Raw genomic sequence first — 17,717 nt, 5'->3', positions numbered from 1 at the left:
TGTTTTTTATCGTACCGACTTTAGTAATGATGATCAAGGCTAGGCCTAAAATTCAAACGCTATCTCAGTTCAGACTGAGGCAATTTGATAGAAATTTTCAGCATATTCCCTTTACATTATCTAGTTTTTAACTATTCCATAATGCTCCTTTACCTAAATTGATCCCATTGCCTGGTAAATCCTGATAGCATATACATTGGTATCAACAGCAGGTTCCCATCACAACGAACGTTAACAAATATCCAGACGCCGAATTCAGCGCAGTGCACATGCACCTAATGAGAACTTAGCCCTGCGCATAATGGCACTGATGAATGATTGGGTGTCGGATCTGCCTTATTATTGAACAAATGTACATGGGTTCTTGCACCGATGTCAACGGGACCCTTTTCTTGGACTCAAGGCCCTTCCACTGAAGTCAGAGGGGTTCTTTTCTGATTCAGGGGCCCTTTTCTTGAACTGGGGGCCTCTCCATTGGACTCATAGCCTCTGCCACAGTTTTATATTTGGAGATTTTCAATTTATTTTTGGGTCTGAGGCTAGCGCAAGGGGGCATCCCTTTTGGTCTCCTGCATTGACAATATTTGAGTTTTTCCATAAAGACACTGCTTTTGTCCCCTGTTTTTTTTTTTTAAAAATCTGGTCTGTCTGTACATCTATCTGTCCATCCGTCTGTTTTTCAAACTTTTTGCATGCATAATAACTCTACTTTTAATTGAGTTACATGTAGATTGTTCGAACTTGGGGTTAAGGCTAAGCAGTGATAAGCAATTTTATTGGCCAATGCTTTGGAACATGATAACTTTCATTCTAATTAAGGGAGAGTGATGAACCTTGGTGTATGGTTTCATTACATTAATACTTTAACTAAGTTGGCAATCTGATTAAAACACAGATCCTATTTCGTTTCGATTTTTTAGTTCAAAATTTCATTTACTTGTCTTTACTGGAAGAGTTGTTATACTGGCGTTTTGGTTGAAGTAAGGGATTTATAGCCAATGAAACGGTCTGTTACAGCGAGTTCTTGGAGTGCCATGCACGGAAATGTGGGTAAGCCACTAGAAATGTCAACACTGATTAATTAATTACGTCATAGGGTCAAAAGCCGTCTGTATGCCCTCTGACACGACCTTCCAGTACAACTTGTCAGATCTCCATGTAGTGTAGGCTATGGAAAGTATTAAAAAAAACGAAACAAAATATAGATCTGTATTTTAATTAGATTTCTAAGTTGGATGATGATAATTGTCTGCTTCAGTTAAGTAGCGATAAAGAATTTGATTGGTCAAGACTTTGGAACACTATATCTCCACTTATAATTGATGTAGAATGTTCATAATATAGATGTTCATAAATGCAAAAAGAAGAACTGCAGAGGTTGGCCCAAACTCTAGCTATGACACTAGTTATATGCTTTTCCCAAGAAAATTTCAAAATTACCTCTATGAATAGGTTAGTTATTGCTTCCACATTATAAAGGTACTTATTGTGTGTATCAGTTCAGGATTTACCGATAGGCTTGACAGGCTACAGCTTAGGGCCTCAAGCTTTTCTTACATATTCTGTAGTTTTAAACAACCGTTATCATCCTCGCTTTTACTCAATTGTGTTTAAAACACTCTCCATCTTCCTCTAAAGGTGGGGGATTGGGAGGAGCCTCATAAGTGAAATAGATTAGGGTTTCTCTTTATCTGTATTCGGCAATTGTGTTCATACAGGTAAAAAGTGAATTTTGAACATGTAATGTTAGATCCTATGCAAATTTATTATCAAACATTAATTCAAATTTTTAAAGAAGATGTTTATTGAAAATTAGATTTAGTTTCTGAAAAAAGTATTTTAAATTTATGACCAGATAAAGAATAATATATGCATAGAAATAAAGATCTTAAGGGATTTGTTTTTAAAAGATAATAAAAATGTTGATTTTTGTTAATAAACACAAATTTGCTTCCTTTACAGCAGTGTTAAGTGGGATTAGCTCTGATCAAACAAAACACTGCGAGGAGTATGAATCTAGGGATTTAAAAATCATTATTTGTATATTTTACTTTTCAGGTGCTGTATCATATGTTGGAATCTTATTCTGAAATTGGAGAGACAAACATATTACCTATAGATGTTGCTACTGGCTTCTTCTCATTCTTTATTATTGCACTAGGAGGAACGCTAATTGGTATAATATATGGACTTATTGGAGGTTTTATAACTAAATATACAGAATCTATTAAAGTTATTGAACCATTGTTTGTGTTTGTACTTGGATATTTAGCCTATCTTACTGCTGAAATGGTTCATCTTTCAAGTATTTTAGCGTAAGTATAAGTACAATAAAACTATTAAAATTGAAGTTCTCTATTTCCATTTATTTATTATTACTTTTACACTTTTGAGCCTTTCCAAGCTGCCGTTGCTAAAATCATGACATATCAAACATTTTGGGACACAATAAATGTGCTTCTAATTAAGGTAGAATGTTCAAATTTGGTGCCGGTCTTCATTAGCCAAGTCGGAGCAACAGTAGGATGTTACACCCCATTTCATTTCAAACCTGCTGGAAATATTCATTAAGTGAATATTTTTACTGAGTGTTTTCTGCGTCCGTAAAGCTGTCTTTTCGGCTTTTAGAACACAATAACTACATGTATATGCTTCTATATTAGGTAGAATATGTGACAACTTTGTGGAATGCATGGACAACTTAGCTTCTGTGAATCTCTGTTTCATTGCCTGACAACCTATCTCTATCTTTTATTTTCAGTTTAACATTTGGTGGTATTACAATGAGACATTATGTAGAGTTAAATATGACAAAGACATCTATAACAACATGTCGTTATTTTATGAAGTTAATGGGCAACATCAGCGAAACTGTCATCTTTATGTTTCTGGGTTTGTCTACAGTAGTGGAAACACATGATTGGCAGTTAGATTTTATATTTTTCACGCTTCTGTTCTGTATAGTATTTAGAGTTATGGGTAAGACAAATTTATTTAATAATTATTTCTTGTTTTTAAAATTCTATATATAAAAGTGTAATATTGATTATCATTATCAATTCTTATTTCAAAGATTAACCATACAAAATTGACATCTTAAGAATTCCTTCATTTCTGTTAATAATATGAAACATACAACTGGATTTGTGAATACAATTGAATAGTTGAAAATATGAGTAATTTTTCTTAATTTTAAAAATGTTGATTCTGGATGTTTTTATGTAGACCAAAACGTTGGAAATAAAAGGTTTATTTATTTATTTATACATTTATATTTTCCAGGTATTGTTACTATAGCATTTTTTGTAAATAGAACTCGGTTAATACAACTATCAAAGTTTGATCAGTTTATTATGTCATATGGTGGACTACGAGGTGGTATTGCTTTCTGCTTAGCTTTGTTATTAAATGAAGACGTTATACCAGAAAAACGAATGTTTGTATCAACAACAATAGTTGTCGTCTTTTTTACAGTATTTCTTCAGGTGAGATAAATTTATTATTGTAACAAAAATAAACTAACAGTGGACGCTTACGGCTAGCCCCCAGATCCTTTCACTTAATTTGATATGTTCGTTTGTTTGTGATTTCTGCGTATTGTGTCTAGTCCATAGATTTGTTTTTGTGTAAATTATGTGTGGTGCAGTCCCCCTGCACTTACTAATACAATCAAGGCCGCAGATCCCAGGGGAGATGGGGGGGGACGTGTCCCCCCTGGATTTTCACTGGGGGGGATTTCATATGCCTCGTCCCCCCCCCCCCCCCCAGAAAAATGCATCGATAAAATTTCAAGTCTTATTTTCAGCTCGGGTAATGTAGCCAGGCATCGATATTTCTGCGCACGGCGTGCACAGGCACATTTGCTTTAAAAAAAACTTTTTTGCAGGCACATTTTTAAAGATGTAGCCACGCCGGGCGGCGCCTGCGCCCGGCACTATTTTTTGCCGTCCACCACAAAGAAAAAATTGAAGAAAGCCGCCCAGTCGTATTTAAACCTCTTCGACCTTCTCTGTACACAAACTCAGCGCTCGAAATTTACCACGGCAATTAAACCATAGAATTGTACTGAATATGATCCATGATTAAACGGCAAAGCCATGGTAAAAGCCGACGTACGCAAACCATGTCTGTCACGGCATAATTTATTTTTGTGTGCCGTAGTAGACCCTATCATCCCAAATTAGTTTAAAGAAAGATGTATTGGTATTTTGTTTATTTATACTTAGAAGATGTGTAGGCCTAGGTCTATTCATTTTACAATTATTCTACGGTCTTTATATTTGTTTATTTGCCGTAAATAGGTCACCCAGACCAATTTACGGCACTCCAATGTTAAAGGTTTAAATGTCGTAATTTCCAACACGTGGCTGCAAATTTTCACGATGTTTCTTATTTTATTTCTTACCTGTGTTGACCGTGGATTTGCTACGGCCCGAGAGTAGGACTAGGAGGACGATGAGAGCTTTCTCATTTTCTGCCTGACCTGATTCTCATTCCACCGTAATAATAATAATATTCGTGAGACACGTACAACAACTTTACAAACAATTCAAATAATACAACGTGTTTTAATTATCAATATCTACCTGTTGTCATAATTCTTTGTACTCAAATAAAACACAAACACCGTTTTAAGAATCTTTTAATTTTTAATCTCAAAGTAATAAAGTAATATTTGAAAAAAAACCAACAAAACAACAAAGGTCCTCAACTTATCTATCCAGAGAAACAGAGTGGGGCGGGACAATTTTATGCTCGGTCGGGTGGTGTCAAAAAGTTTTTAGATCCCTGTATCATTGATGAAAATTAAGTGAATTTGGTAATTTGCTCGCCAAATATATTTTTTACACCACTCACCAAATCCTGGCAACATCCCTGTCTTTTAGTATGACCCTGCAGGCACATTTTCAAGTGTGTGCGCAGGCACACTCAACTTTTATAGAGCCCTGAATGTAGCCTATATTTCCAAACATGCCGATGTACAATAATGCCCAGAAATGGTCTCAGATAGCATTTTTCGGCATCCTAATTTTAAAAAATCTTCCGGGGGAGGCACCAAGACCCCCGCTAAATGCGCGCCTGTAGCGCACATGGCGTATGCCTTCGCCCGCCGTACTCTGTCAGCGTCTCCCAAAACTTGAGTCCTATTTTCAGGCTGAGGATATTTCCCCTTGGTTCAAAAATGCCCGGTCTTTGATGTAACCCAGATCTGAGAATGATCTCTTCATGACCTCTGCAGCTTATGCTCAGAGCTGGCTGATTATTCTCGCTCAAAAACGACAATTTATTCTCGGTACGTTCATCTCTGCATAATGCTAAGAAATGGTCTCAGATAGCGCTTTCAGGCATCCTGCTTTCAAAATTTTCAGGTGGAAGGACCCCCAGACCCCCCACGGAACGGTTCACGCCTGTGGCGCCACCTCCGTCCCCCCCCCCCCCCCTAAAATTTAATAAGATCTGCGGCCATGAATACAATTGAATGATAAAATTATTTAAAATATTTCTTCAGGCGAGATAGATTTATTATTGTAACAAAAAAAACCCTAGCATACAATTGAATGATATCTCTAAAATTATTTAAAATGTAACATTCATATTGCCAAAGGTTATTTTCTCTTTGGGGGGTTGAGTGGCCGATTGGTTAGTGCGTGCACGTTGTATTGTAATGTCTGTCATTTAGTCAACTGGCGTGGTTTCGATTCCCCAGATGTACGTGACATGGAGTAGGATCGCCTGTGTAACCTTGTGGGTTTTCTCCCACATGCAAATGTGTTAGTCCCGAAATGACCTAGTTTGTGTCAAGTGAACATTAAACCCTATTTCTCTCTCTCTTTATTTTCTGTTCAAAAACATCTAGCTACTTGTTGACACAGCATATTTTCGGAATGGTTATATGTGTATTTATATTTTATGATTCGTGTCTTTTCAGGGTATAACTATAAAACCAGTTGTCAATGCTCTGAAAGTAGAGAAACATGTCTCAGATGATAACCCAACTATGAATGAAAGATTCCATAGACGGGTAAGACAATTTATTAATGAATGAAATAATCTTGTTAATGAACTTTAAACAGATTTTATTAAATTTCGGTGTGAAGGACTTGGGTTTTGACAACTGAAACCCTATCATTCTGGAGTTATTCCCCTTTTCAAAAAGCATTGTGAACTTGGTGGTGGCTATTGATTTTAATGGATTTTTTTTTCGAATTTGGTGTGTTGTATTAGGATTGTGAAAGAATGATTGCTATGTCTGTTTCTTTAATATTTTTCTTAAACACACAGATATTTCATTAGATAATTTGAATTTTTAGGGCATTTATCAGATTATGGTTGGTATTTTTGTTAAAGGTGATACAAAACATATATTTATAAAATGCACTAAGTAACATGTTCTTGCATAGGTTAGGTGATGATGAAAGATTTAATAACTGATAATTACAACCATTGCTGATAGGAGAACGCCATACCAGACTGGTTCATGTGGGTTTATATAATAGCAAATTAAACAAATATTAAAATTCAGCTTAATAATTGGAAATGGTTATCAAAGTGGGTTAAGATAGTTTTTCGAACATAAATAAGCCTTTTACTCTGATTAATTGATCTTATAAAGTCAGGTACCTTCCTTATATTAATGTCTACAGACATGTTCCATCTAGTGTCTAGACCATAAATGAACACTGACTGTTTGCATGTGTTTCTAAAGAATCAAAGAACTTCCGATAGTTGTACTGGACGCTGATATAGATTTATATGAAACATTTTTATTTTCTGAAATATATGTGGACCATCTTCTTTATGGTTTAAATAAATAATGAAAGAAAGAGTAGTAATCAGCTGATGATCTAAAAGTGAACTTGTTTGTTATTGTGCAAATGTGTTTTGAATAACCTATATCTAATCATACTGTAGTGTCTATATTGTATACACTGTCTGTATCATAAAATATGGTCTATTCATATTTTTTTAGTTCATTAACTTAATAACATACATGTAGTTGTTAATGTTATGTTTACATAATGGCTGATGAAGATAAAGAAATATCATAAAAAGGAGGTACACTATTAAAAGTGGATGTGAAATCAAATGTCCTGCTAAACAGCTAGCTCATGCATATGTCACGCCATGTACAATGAAGGAAATTTTACCCTGCATGACAACACCTATACAGGTAGACCTTGGTTTTTTGTCTCTTCTCACAGACATGGAGAAACTGGGATGGAAATACTGATGAACAGAAGTGAATGTGAACTTACAAAGATATAAAGTGACCTATCACCCCTACTACCCCTATGCTTTTACTCCTGATGCTTATACCACACTGTTAAAAGTTATATTACATTATCATGACAATGTCTCTATGTGGTTAGCCTTCTGATAACTACCTGTATGATGTGATTATTGGAATCGGAATATGCTGTGAAGGAAATATTTGACCAGACTAATGCTAGATAACTGGTCAAGATATACTCATCATTCTATACACTTTAACTGATGTTCAAACTTGACTTATACTATTCAAAAAAAGTAGGGGATATTTGATTTTTAAGTGTTATTAAAGTCACCTAATGAAACTGACGAAGAAACAAATGACAAAATGAAATGAAGTTCACATTCATCGATTTATTCCAAATGATCGTTAGACTAAGTAAGGCACAGACTGACCATTATAAGGGTAAAATGATACCCGGGGTCAAACAACAAAGTTACCACAGCATCACAACCAAGTCAGTAACGGGTAAATCCTCCTCTGTTTGCCAAACAAGCATTGATCCGACGTGGCATACTCCTAATGAGACGTCTAAGGTCATTTTGGTCCAGATTGTCCCATTCCTGTTGCAACGCAGCAGCAAGTTCTTGGACATTGGCAGGACGTTGTTGACGTTGACGTAACCTCTGTCCAAGCATGTCCCAGACATGCTCGATGGGGGAGAGGTCGGGACTCAGTGCTGGCCAAGGTAATGTGGTGATGTTCTGTTGTTGGAGGTAACCTGTAACGATCCTGGCCCTGTGACATCTTGCGTTGTCATCCTGGAAGATGAAACGGCGGCCATGACGTCGTGCGAACGGCACAACATGGACTGCCAAGATGTTGTCCCGGTAGTACTGGCCTGTAACACGCCCTGCAACAACATGTAAAGCCGTTCTTCCAGCAACAGTGATGCCTCCCCACACCATAACAGAACCACCCCCAAATCGATCATGTCTGATGACGTTAACGTCTTGGAAGCGCTCGTTTCGACGACGCCACACCCTCCTACGTCTGTCCAAAAAATCAACAGTGAACCTTGACTCATCTGAAAACATCACATTGCTCCAGCGTCGATTATCCCAGTGTTGACGATCCCTACACCAACGACGTCTTGCCTGAATGTGATGATCTCTCAAACAAGGGATCACGCGAGGACGTCGGGCGCGAAGGTGACCCCTATGCAGTCGATTCCGAGTCGTCTGGCCACTCACTCTCACACCAGTGTCTGTTTGAAGACGAACGCTGATCTGATTTGCTGTGATGACACGATTTCTCAAGGCCAAGGTACGGATAAATCGATCCTGGGCTTGAGTTGTCGCCCTTGGTCGACCTGAGCGTGGTCTGTCCTGTACAGATTGTGTATCACGGTATCTGGACCATAGCCTGCTTATGACAGACTGAGAAACATTCATCGTCCGCGCCACAACCGCCTGTGTTGTGCCGATCTGTAGCATGCCAAGGGCACGTAACCTTTCATTTTGGGTAAGCCGACGCATATCAAAATTTGTTTTCTGGTCACTAAAACAATTAAACTGATGTTTCCACCCTGGAATTCAATGCCACAATGACTGTAACATTCAAAGTCAGAGTCGTGCAAATCTTGGGTTGGACCCCCATGATGATCCCAAGCATCACCTGCATTCCATGCAGTAGCTATTGGTGCGTTTGGGCGTCACATGTAACTGGAAATGTTTCTTCTGTTAGGTTCTATAGTGACTTTTTTCGTAGTCATTTGCATATTTTAGTATTATGCCCCCAAAATCAAATATCCCCTACTTTTTTTGAAGAGTATATTAATCTAATCAGGAATTTTCTCTTTTGAGAGTTTTTTTTTTTCTTCTATTGTTCTTTTCAATTTTTGTAGGGTGTCATCTTCTATTCTTGGCAAGTTGTTCTTTTTCATTGTACTCATTGCTGGATTGTTTGCTCTTTCATTGTACTCACTATTGGACAGTTTGTTCTTTCATTGTACAATTGTTGGATGGTTTGTTCTTTCATTGTTACTGGGTGTTCTTTTCAAATGTTGTAGGCCGTAGGGTGTCATTTTCTTTTTTTGGCAAGTGTTAATTTTCTACCCATTTATTGATGATGGTATTGTCTTTGATTGTTAGAGGGTGTTATTTGGGGCTGGGGGGTCTCTTCATTTGGTGGTTTTCTCTTTCATTCCTGTGGGGTGTGGAGCAAAGATTGTTTAATCTTCCATTGTTAGAGATAGTACTTTACATCACTGTAGTGTGTTAACTTCTATTGATTCAGGGTTTGTTTTGATTTATCTTTGAAGCTCGTTTTCTTTCATTCCTAGCTTTTCAATTCACGGTTATTAAAACTGAAGATTTTTACTGAACACTGAAGGAAGAAAATATATTAATAATTTTTTGAAATGAGATACTGTTTTACTCTTATCATACTCTTAGAATTCTAGACTTCATTAGTTTGATTGAGATTGAATAAGATTAAATCTCTACCTTTTGTAACATTTTTTTTGATAAATATTCTCAAAATCCACATGATCCTGCTACTTATATTAACATTACAGCAGAATGGTAGATTAATGGCTATAATGAAATATTGTTTATTACCCACCATCCCTAGACCTGTTTATTTTGATGAAGATCAAATGCATCAATAAGAATATTTGATTGTTTTTTGCTTTTTTGGCTTTCAGTTTATTGATCATTTAATGGCTGGTATAGAAGATATTGTTGGACGTACAGGACATAATTCTTTACGTGACAAGTAAGTTATTTCTTCCTTTTCTTATTTCTTTAATTTCCAAAAATGCTATTAAGAGATGAAATTTCAATACAGAAAATAAATCTTAAAATCCAACAGCAGATAAATAGGGATATTTATATGACAGGAAACATGTATATGTAAATCTGGACTGACTTTTGTCATCCAAAATAAACAAAACATAAAACTTATATGGAATACGATTACGATAATAAGAGAAACATTTCAAGTATGGTTTCTAGTTTATCTTGCACAATACAGATTCAGTTGGTGTGAAAAAGCTTTATTTAACATCCGTTTCCACAATTAAGTGATGTTGTTGAGAAACGTATGAAGTTATGTGAATGTTTGACACAATATGTAGCATTATTAGATTCAGGGCCTGATCAAGGCACAGACTAACTAGGCTGTGGCCTCGCGTAAGCATTCTCTGTGTTTCCCTCTGCCCTTAATAGGCTTCACAATATCTTATCACAAATGTAGACTCCACGGTCCACAATATATCCCTACAATAAGCCCAACAGTCCACAATATCTCCCTACAATAAGCCCAACAGTCCACTATATTATATCTTAGATTTAACATGGATTTAGGTAAATATACTAAGAAAGCCTATAGAACAACGATTATTATCCCATGTGCGCTGCTTTGTTTGTTTACAGTTACTCAAGTAGTATCACAGCAGGCATTTTAATTTGTTAAAGACAAAGTCATTTGCTACAGTAGGGAAGTAACGTGAATGCTCCTTTAATTTTAATGGATTGAATTTATTAGATAAATTGTGTCTTGTATTGCACATCTGGGCCCGATTCCTAGAAAATTCTTAAGCACGCTCTTGTGCTTAGATTTTAAGTAGACTTCAGTGTAAGCACAAGCATGTTATTATGAGTTCCAAGAAAAAACTTAAGCACAACTTCGATCTTAAACATTCCCAATCTAAGCACAAGTCCCAAGCAAGGTATACGGCTTGCTTACCAGCCTTAAGCCTGTTTCTGCTTCAAACAAGATGGCATTTCCTACATCTTTTGATACCAAAGAGACTATGAAAGACAGAGAAAATCCTTTAGAAACATATTCTCGAGAAGAATGCTATAGAAAATTTCGCTTCTACCCTGAAATAGACCGGAGGCTCAGTGTGGAGGGGTGTCCATCAAATGGGCACAAAACCAGTAAAATTTTGCGTAGAATACTATGCCAAGTGGTAATCAGTCTGCCGTTGGGGCGTTTTCAAGATATTCAGGGTCAAAGATCAAATCTGAATTAAAACTAGGCGTAGGTTAATATTATAATAGACTTATTGTTCCATCAAAAATAGTTGGTTTCTCTTTTGAAAACATGCGAGAATTATCAATCTAATATGTAAGAATGATATAACTATGTGTTTATGTCTTCATAGTTCAGATTGATATAAAATTGAATGTTTGTTCTTTCCCATTTCAGGTTTGAGCATTACAACACCAAATATCTTAAACCATTTTTATTACGAGAGAAACCAAAAACCAGAGAAACAAAGATATTTAAAGTTTTTACGCAGATTAATATGCAGGAAGCCATGGATCACATTGCCACTCATGGCCATTTTAAAACACCATCTGTTATACAAGAGCCATCATTAGCTAAAGTCATACGATCTTATTCTACTCAGTCTTTATGTCCGTAAGTATGATTTATTCTTGATTAGAGTTACAAAATGAAATATGTGTCATAAACATAATATTTATTTCAACCCATCAAGCCAATATCCCAAAGAACTTATTTGTTATGTTGTGTAAACAATTTATATTTTTATACGTCCACATTTTTATGTGGACATATATTGTCATCGCCCCCCTGTCCGTCCGTCCACAATTTGTTTGTGGACACCATACAGGTCACAATTTTTATATGATTTTGACGAAACTTGAACTATAGGTTTATATCCCAAAGATCTCGGTTCCTGTCGATATTGCCATGTATCGGACTGTAACTTCATGGATTATGGCCCCTGATTGTTCGAAAAAGCACGTTTTTAGCTTGTTGACATTGAAATAAAATTGGCAACGTTATCCTTCCATAGTAATGTAGTATGAAAATGCATTTCATGATCAGTAGGTGACTACTTTACAACAAATTTTGTTTTAGGCAAAGATTTTTGTACTTAAGAAGGCAAATGGGTTGCATGTCTGCCTGGCAGAGTGACAGTATAAAACCTATCTCGTACTATTTAGTATTTAAAGAAGCTTGCATCTAAGGATTAGAATTGAAGTTACAGTTACCGGTAACAAACATTGGACATAATAAAATATAGAAGACAATAATTAAACTCAATAAAAGGATTATGCTTATCATTCAGTTAAAACTATTAAATCATTTAGTTAAAATTATTAAATCATTCAGTTAAAACTATTAATATGTCAACTGTCACTAGGAATATGGTAATATAAGATTAATGGCTTCGGGTCTAATTAGTATTAAACAAATCGATTGAAATTTAAATAAGTTACTAAAACAACACATGGGACATAAAATGAATGAATGGATCAATAAAGGGATGAATGAATAAATGAAAAACATTGTATGTGTAGCGATGGTATCCCCGCTTCCCTAGGCATGACTCACTTGGAATTCCATCAAGTTTAGACCTATCAGAACACATGTTACAATGTGTCGTCTGCAGTGAAGACTTTCCCCTTTTCACTCGCAGATACAACACAAATATTCCTAAAAATATTGTTTTACTGTCACGATGAATGGCAAACAAACGCACAACAGTAGATCAAGCACTGGCTAGAATACTTGAGAGTGATGATGAGAACTTGAAAACTGTGGAACAATGATGGCAAATGTTGCCAAGAAAAATCATATTACATGTATATGTATTGTTCAGAACTATTTTTCCTGGTAGCACATGAACCATACTTGCAGAATATAGCTTTTGTTGGCACTTAGAGTGATTAGCAATTTTATATTTTGTCACGGGCCGTGGGGGGGGGGGGGGTCGTTCATGGTATATATGCCAGAGTTCAAAGAGTTAATCAGCTGTATTTTGTCGGCTTTAGTCGCTTGAAGTTCAATCAAGCCGATTGGTAAAACAATGAACCAGCCACTATATGGTATCATGGATATGGACGAAGGATTAAAAACATTTTGAAGTTACATGATAGAAAAAAAACTTACAAATTCTGTTATGAAGAAATACCATGGTGCCGTATCAACTTATATCCATCGAAAAAAAAGAATAAAGTAATTTATTCAGGACTATTATTGACATGAATTTCAAACTGGTACTTTTTTTTAAAATTTTATGTAGTCAAAGTCAACAATACACATTACTATACTAGATATTTGTAATTAATATGTAAGTGTTTGATAATGTAGTACAAAAACTCTCAAAGTTGTCACTTTGACAGGTCTAGTTTCTTTTAATTTTTAAACCTATTCTAATAGTCCCCTTCTATCCTCAAAAGGTTGGGGACAATTAGTTGTTTTAATTCAAAGGGTATAGGAAATGGCAACACTCCCCTAAAAGAGTAGCAGAGACTGGACGGGCCAATATTCTTAGTTCAGTGCACTGAGCCCAAGATCTAGGCCCACACATCTAAATACCTGAACCTTTCTTTGTATGATCTGAGGACCAATATTTTTCATCCTACGGGACATGGATATTGGGCAGGGTTCTTAATCCATTTCGAAACAAACTGGCCAGAATTGGATCAAATGAGGTCCTGGTAGGAACTGGGTTTTAAAATTTTAAGCTTCCATTCCCTTTAATAAAACCAGACTTCAATAAAATAATTCTTGGTAATTTGTTATGAGGAATATTGTTGTATTGTACTGTATGTAATAACTACATAAAATAACGATAAATAGGTGAACCAAGGGACTATTAAAATGGGTCTGTTCGGCGGTCTGTCTGTCCGTCCGTCCGTCACACTTTTTGGGATACAATAACTCTCCTTCTAATTGAGCTAAAATGTGGTCCAATATAGCCTAACTTAGTACAAACGGTAATTTCGATAATCCCGTCAATATACAAGCTTTATAAATTTTCATAACACAGTAGCTTACTGACATCGTAAATTATTTTCTGTAATCTTAGAAATAAAATGTTGCTGATGTCAATCATGATCCAGGTGGCACCAGGTTTACCATCACAAAATATTTTAATCATTTGTTGACATAATTCTGACCTGTTTACCCCAACTAAAAATGTCCACATCAAAATTATGAAACAGGAGACAAATATTTTTTAAAAAAATATTTTATATTTGGTGTACCCTCTTTCTTGTAACAAACTTCTTCCCTTATAGCAAACAGCTTCATATTTATAGTCCCATTGTAAGATTAAATGCCTTAATTATATTTAGCAATGCCACAAAAAGATTTGTTCATACTGACTGTAATAACATACATAGATCTATATATAAATCATATATTAACATGGACTAATTTCTGTAAACTTTTAAACTGTTATACCACCTCATTTGAGGATGTTAATCAGTGGGCTGGAATTCTAGTGGTAGTTGTCCTACTCCAAACAGAGTTCAATATTATATAGCTATTTGTGATAATAGCATTACACACCTGTCTACATGTAATCCATTGTCAAGTTCTGGGTTGTAATGGACGATTTCACAATAAAATTACAATCCTTAAAGTTCAATATGAAATGAGTGATATCTGTGTTATATTAGTGTTCAGTTGAAGGCTTACCCTTACACTACTGAAAATTATATGCAAGAAAAAATTAAGATCACATAAAGGTAGATTAGTTAAGATTTTTATAATTGTTATTATTATTTAAACATACATCATGCAAGAGCTAAATCTGCCTATTGCAGATCTTTCTTTAGGCCTGAAATGTTTTCTAAATTATTAATTAAACATTAATTAACTGATTCAGGCCATAATCAACTCTCGATGGCATCGGATTTCTCTGATATTAAATAGATTAGAACGATTCAGCCATATTCTGATTTAATTCAAAAATGGAGTACGGTGGTTGAAATTATTTCACATGTCTTTTCAAACCTTCAAAAGCTAATATCTTCGCTCGCAATAAAGTAATTTGAATGAAATTTTCAAATTATTCATTTTACATTATCTGTTTTCAAACTATTATAGCAAGAATGGCTAGCTCTTTACCTAAATCGTACATAATGTATCTTTAATCTTTGACTTTGGAATAAACACGATGATATGGCACTCAGTTACCATTTTAATAAAGCGATGTTGATAACGTTGAGAAAAGCCTGCATGAAATGTTGCTTCAATTAAAATAGTGATTGTGTACAGTATTATGTTATTGTGCTTATTATTATTATTACTATTTATAAATCATATTAGCAATATGTGTTAGTCTTATTGAATCAACCAGGTTTTCTCTTAATAAATATTTCTGAATTTGGTCCCAGATTCTATACTAAACATACATTATGCAAGAGCTAAACTTGCCTATTGCAGGTCTTTCTTTAGGCCTCAAATGTTATCCAAATTATTAATTAGACATTAATTAACTTATCAGACCATAATCAACTCTTGATGTCAAAGCTAGCCTGCGATATTTATTGGATTGTGATCCGCTTTGCTGCTCAACTTTTATTCATGATTTAATCATGAAATGGATAATTGAGACTATGTTTTTAATTGTACCGATTTTAGTAATGATGATCCAGGCTACGCCGAAATTTCAATCGCTTAATTCTCGGTTCATAGTGGATCAATGTGACTGAACTTTTCAGCAAATTGCCTTTACATTATCTAGTTTTTATACGCCCACATTTTGATGTGGACGTATATTGTCATCGCCCCTGTCTGTCCAATCCACAATTTGTTTGTGGACACTCTACAGGTCTCAATTTTTATTCGATTTTGAAGAAACTTAAAATATAGGTCTATCTCCCAAAGATCTTGGTTCCTGTCGATATTGGCATATATCGGTCCATAACTTTATGGATTATGGCCCCTGATTGTACGAAAAATCACGATTTTAGCTTGTGGACACTCTAGAGGTCACAATTTTCATCTGATTTTGATGAAACTTAAAATGCATGTTTATAACCCAAAGATCTTGATTCCTTACGATATTTGCGCATATCAGATATTAACTTCCTGAATTATGGCCCCTAATTGTATGGAAAATTGCGTTTTTAGCTTGTGGTCCCTCTGGAGGTCACAATTATTATCCGATTTAAAAAAAAAACGTTTGAATATGTCACCATTACACTGTATGATGCTTGAGTTTGAATTTCATGAAAATCGGACCAAAACTGCCGGACAAAATGGCCCCTCCTTGTATGCGATTGGTGTAAAAATATGGTATTTCAAGGTTGTGGACCCTCTAGAGGCCACAATTTTTATCCGATTTTGATGACACTTGAAATTCATGTTTATAACCCAAAGATCTTGGTTTCTGTCAAAATTCGCGCATATCAAATAGTAACTTCCTGAATTATGGCCCTTGATTGTACGAAAAATCATATTTTTAGCTTGTGGCCACTCTAGATGTAACAATTTTTATCCGATTTAAAAAAAAACGTTTGAATATATCACCGTTACACCCTAATGATGGTTGAGTTCGAATTTCTTGAAGATCGGACAAAATACCCGCCCCTCTTTCCAAATATGGTATATTAAGGTTGTGGACCCTCTAGAGGCCACAATTTATGAAACTTGAAATACATATTTATAACCCAAGGATCTTGGTTCCTTTTGATATTCGCGCATATCGGATCATAACTTTCAGAATTATGGCCCTTAATTGTACGAAAAATAGTGTTTTTAGCTCGTGTACCCCCCTCTAGAGGTCACAATTTTTATCTGATTTAAAAAAACGTTTGAATATATCACTGTTACACCCTAATGACGGCTGAGTTCGAATTTCGTGAAAATTGGACCAAAACTGCCGGACATAATGGCTCCTACGCAAATAGTGTAAATATATGGTATATCAAGGTTGTGGACCCTCTAGGAATCACAATTTTGAACCGATTTTGATGAAACTTGAAATATATCTTTATAATCCAAAGATCTTGGTTCCTGTCGATATTTGTTTAGCTTGTTCTCTATCCATCTCTTGCAAAATGTGGGCGTATCCTGCCTGACAGCCGCTGGTTAACTATTATAGTGAGAACTGCCAGCTCTTTATCTATCTCCCATAATGTATCTTTAAGTAATTTCTTATTTATGGAAAATTATTACTTTACTACATTATACAATCTATTATCTTCCAACCAATTTAATTGGAATGAATTTGAATTGTATATATTTCACACTCACACTAACGTCATTGATACATTAGTGGCATTCACTCAATCTTTCCTATTAGTTTTATAACAATCAGGCTATTTTTATCCTCAGTTAGAAATCTCAGACTTTTTAATGACTATAAATAGCTCAGAATAAACTACGCACACATCATGCAGATATAGTAAATTGATCTTATAAAGAACGTCATAAATTGCTTTTATTAGTAAAATTCGATAAAAGATTGAAAAAGGGTGATAGAAGCCCACACAAAGTCATGATTTACACAGAATTGTGTTGTGTATATTGGTTAGTTCTGTTTATATTATATGTACATGTGTAGGTTTATATATTCAAAATGCTTCAATAGGTATTTTACTAGTTTTATATATATATACTTAGCTAGAACTAAAGTTTGTGTTAAATAGCTTTCAATGCATAAAACGTGATACCAGCGTGATATCAATATTCAGCCAGTATGTTCACCATACAATCTATATTTTAAAAG

At 35.2% G+C, this 17,717-nt stretch overlaps 1 protein-coding gene across 1 annotated transcript in view; it reads left to right on the top strand.

The window, feature by feature from the left end:
* The window catches only part of LOC126815236 (probable Na(+)/H(+) antiporter nhx-9), a 69,790-nt gene that overhangs the window by 38,943 nt on the left and 13,130 nt on the right, over positions 1 to 17,717 (top strand). Inside the window, exons 3-8 of the mRNA XM_050540796.2 lie at positions 2,059 to 2,315; positions 2,762 to 2,979; positions 3,283 to 3,485; positions 5,930 to 6,022; positions 9,918 to 9,988; positions 11,426 to 11,641. Coding sequence (XP_050396753.1) covers positions 2,059 to 2,315; positions 2,762 to 2,979; positions 3,283 to 3,485; positions 5,930 to 6,022; positions 9,918 to 9,988; positions 11,426 to 11,641 — 1,058 coding nt within the window. The remainder of the gene's footprint in view (positions 1 to 2,058; positions 2,316 to 2,761; positions 2,980 to 3,282; positions 3,486 to 5,929; positions 6,023 to 9,917; positions 9,989 to 11,425; positions 11,642 to 17,717) is intronic.

The sequence above is a fragment of the Patella vulgata genome, chromosome 3 (genome assembly GCF_932274485.2).
Source record: "Patella vulgata chromosome 3, xgPatVulg1.2, whole genome shotgun sequence".
NCBI lineage: Eukaryota > Metazoa > Mollusca > Gastropoda > Patellidae > Patella > Patella vulgata.
Note: the sequence above shows the minus strand (reverse complement) of the source record. Positions and strands in the feature narration are given on the sequence as shown.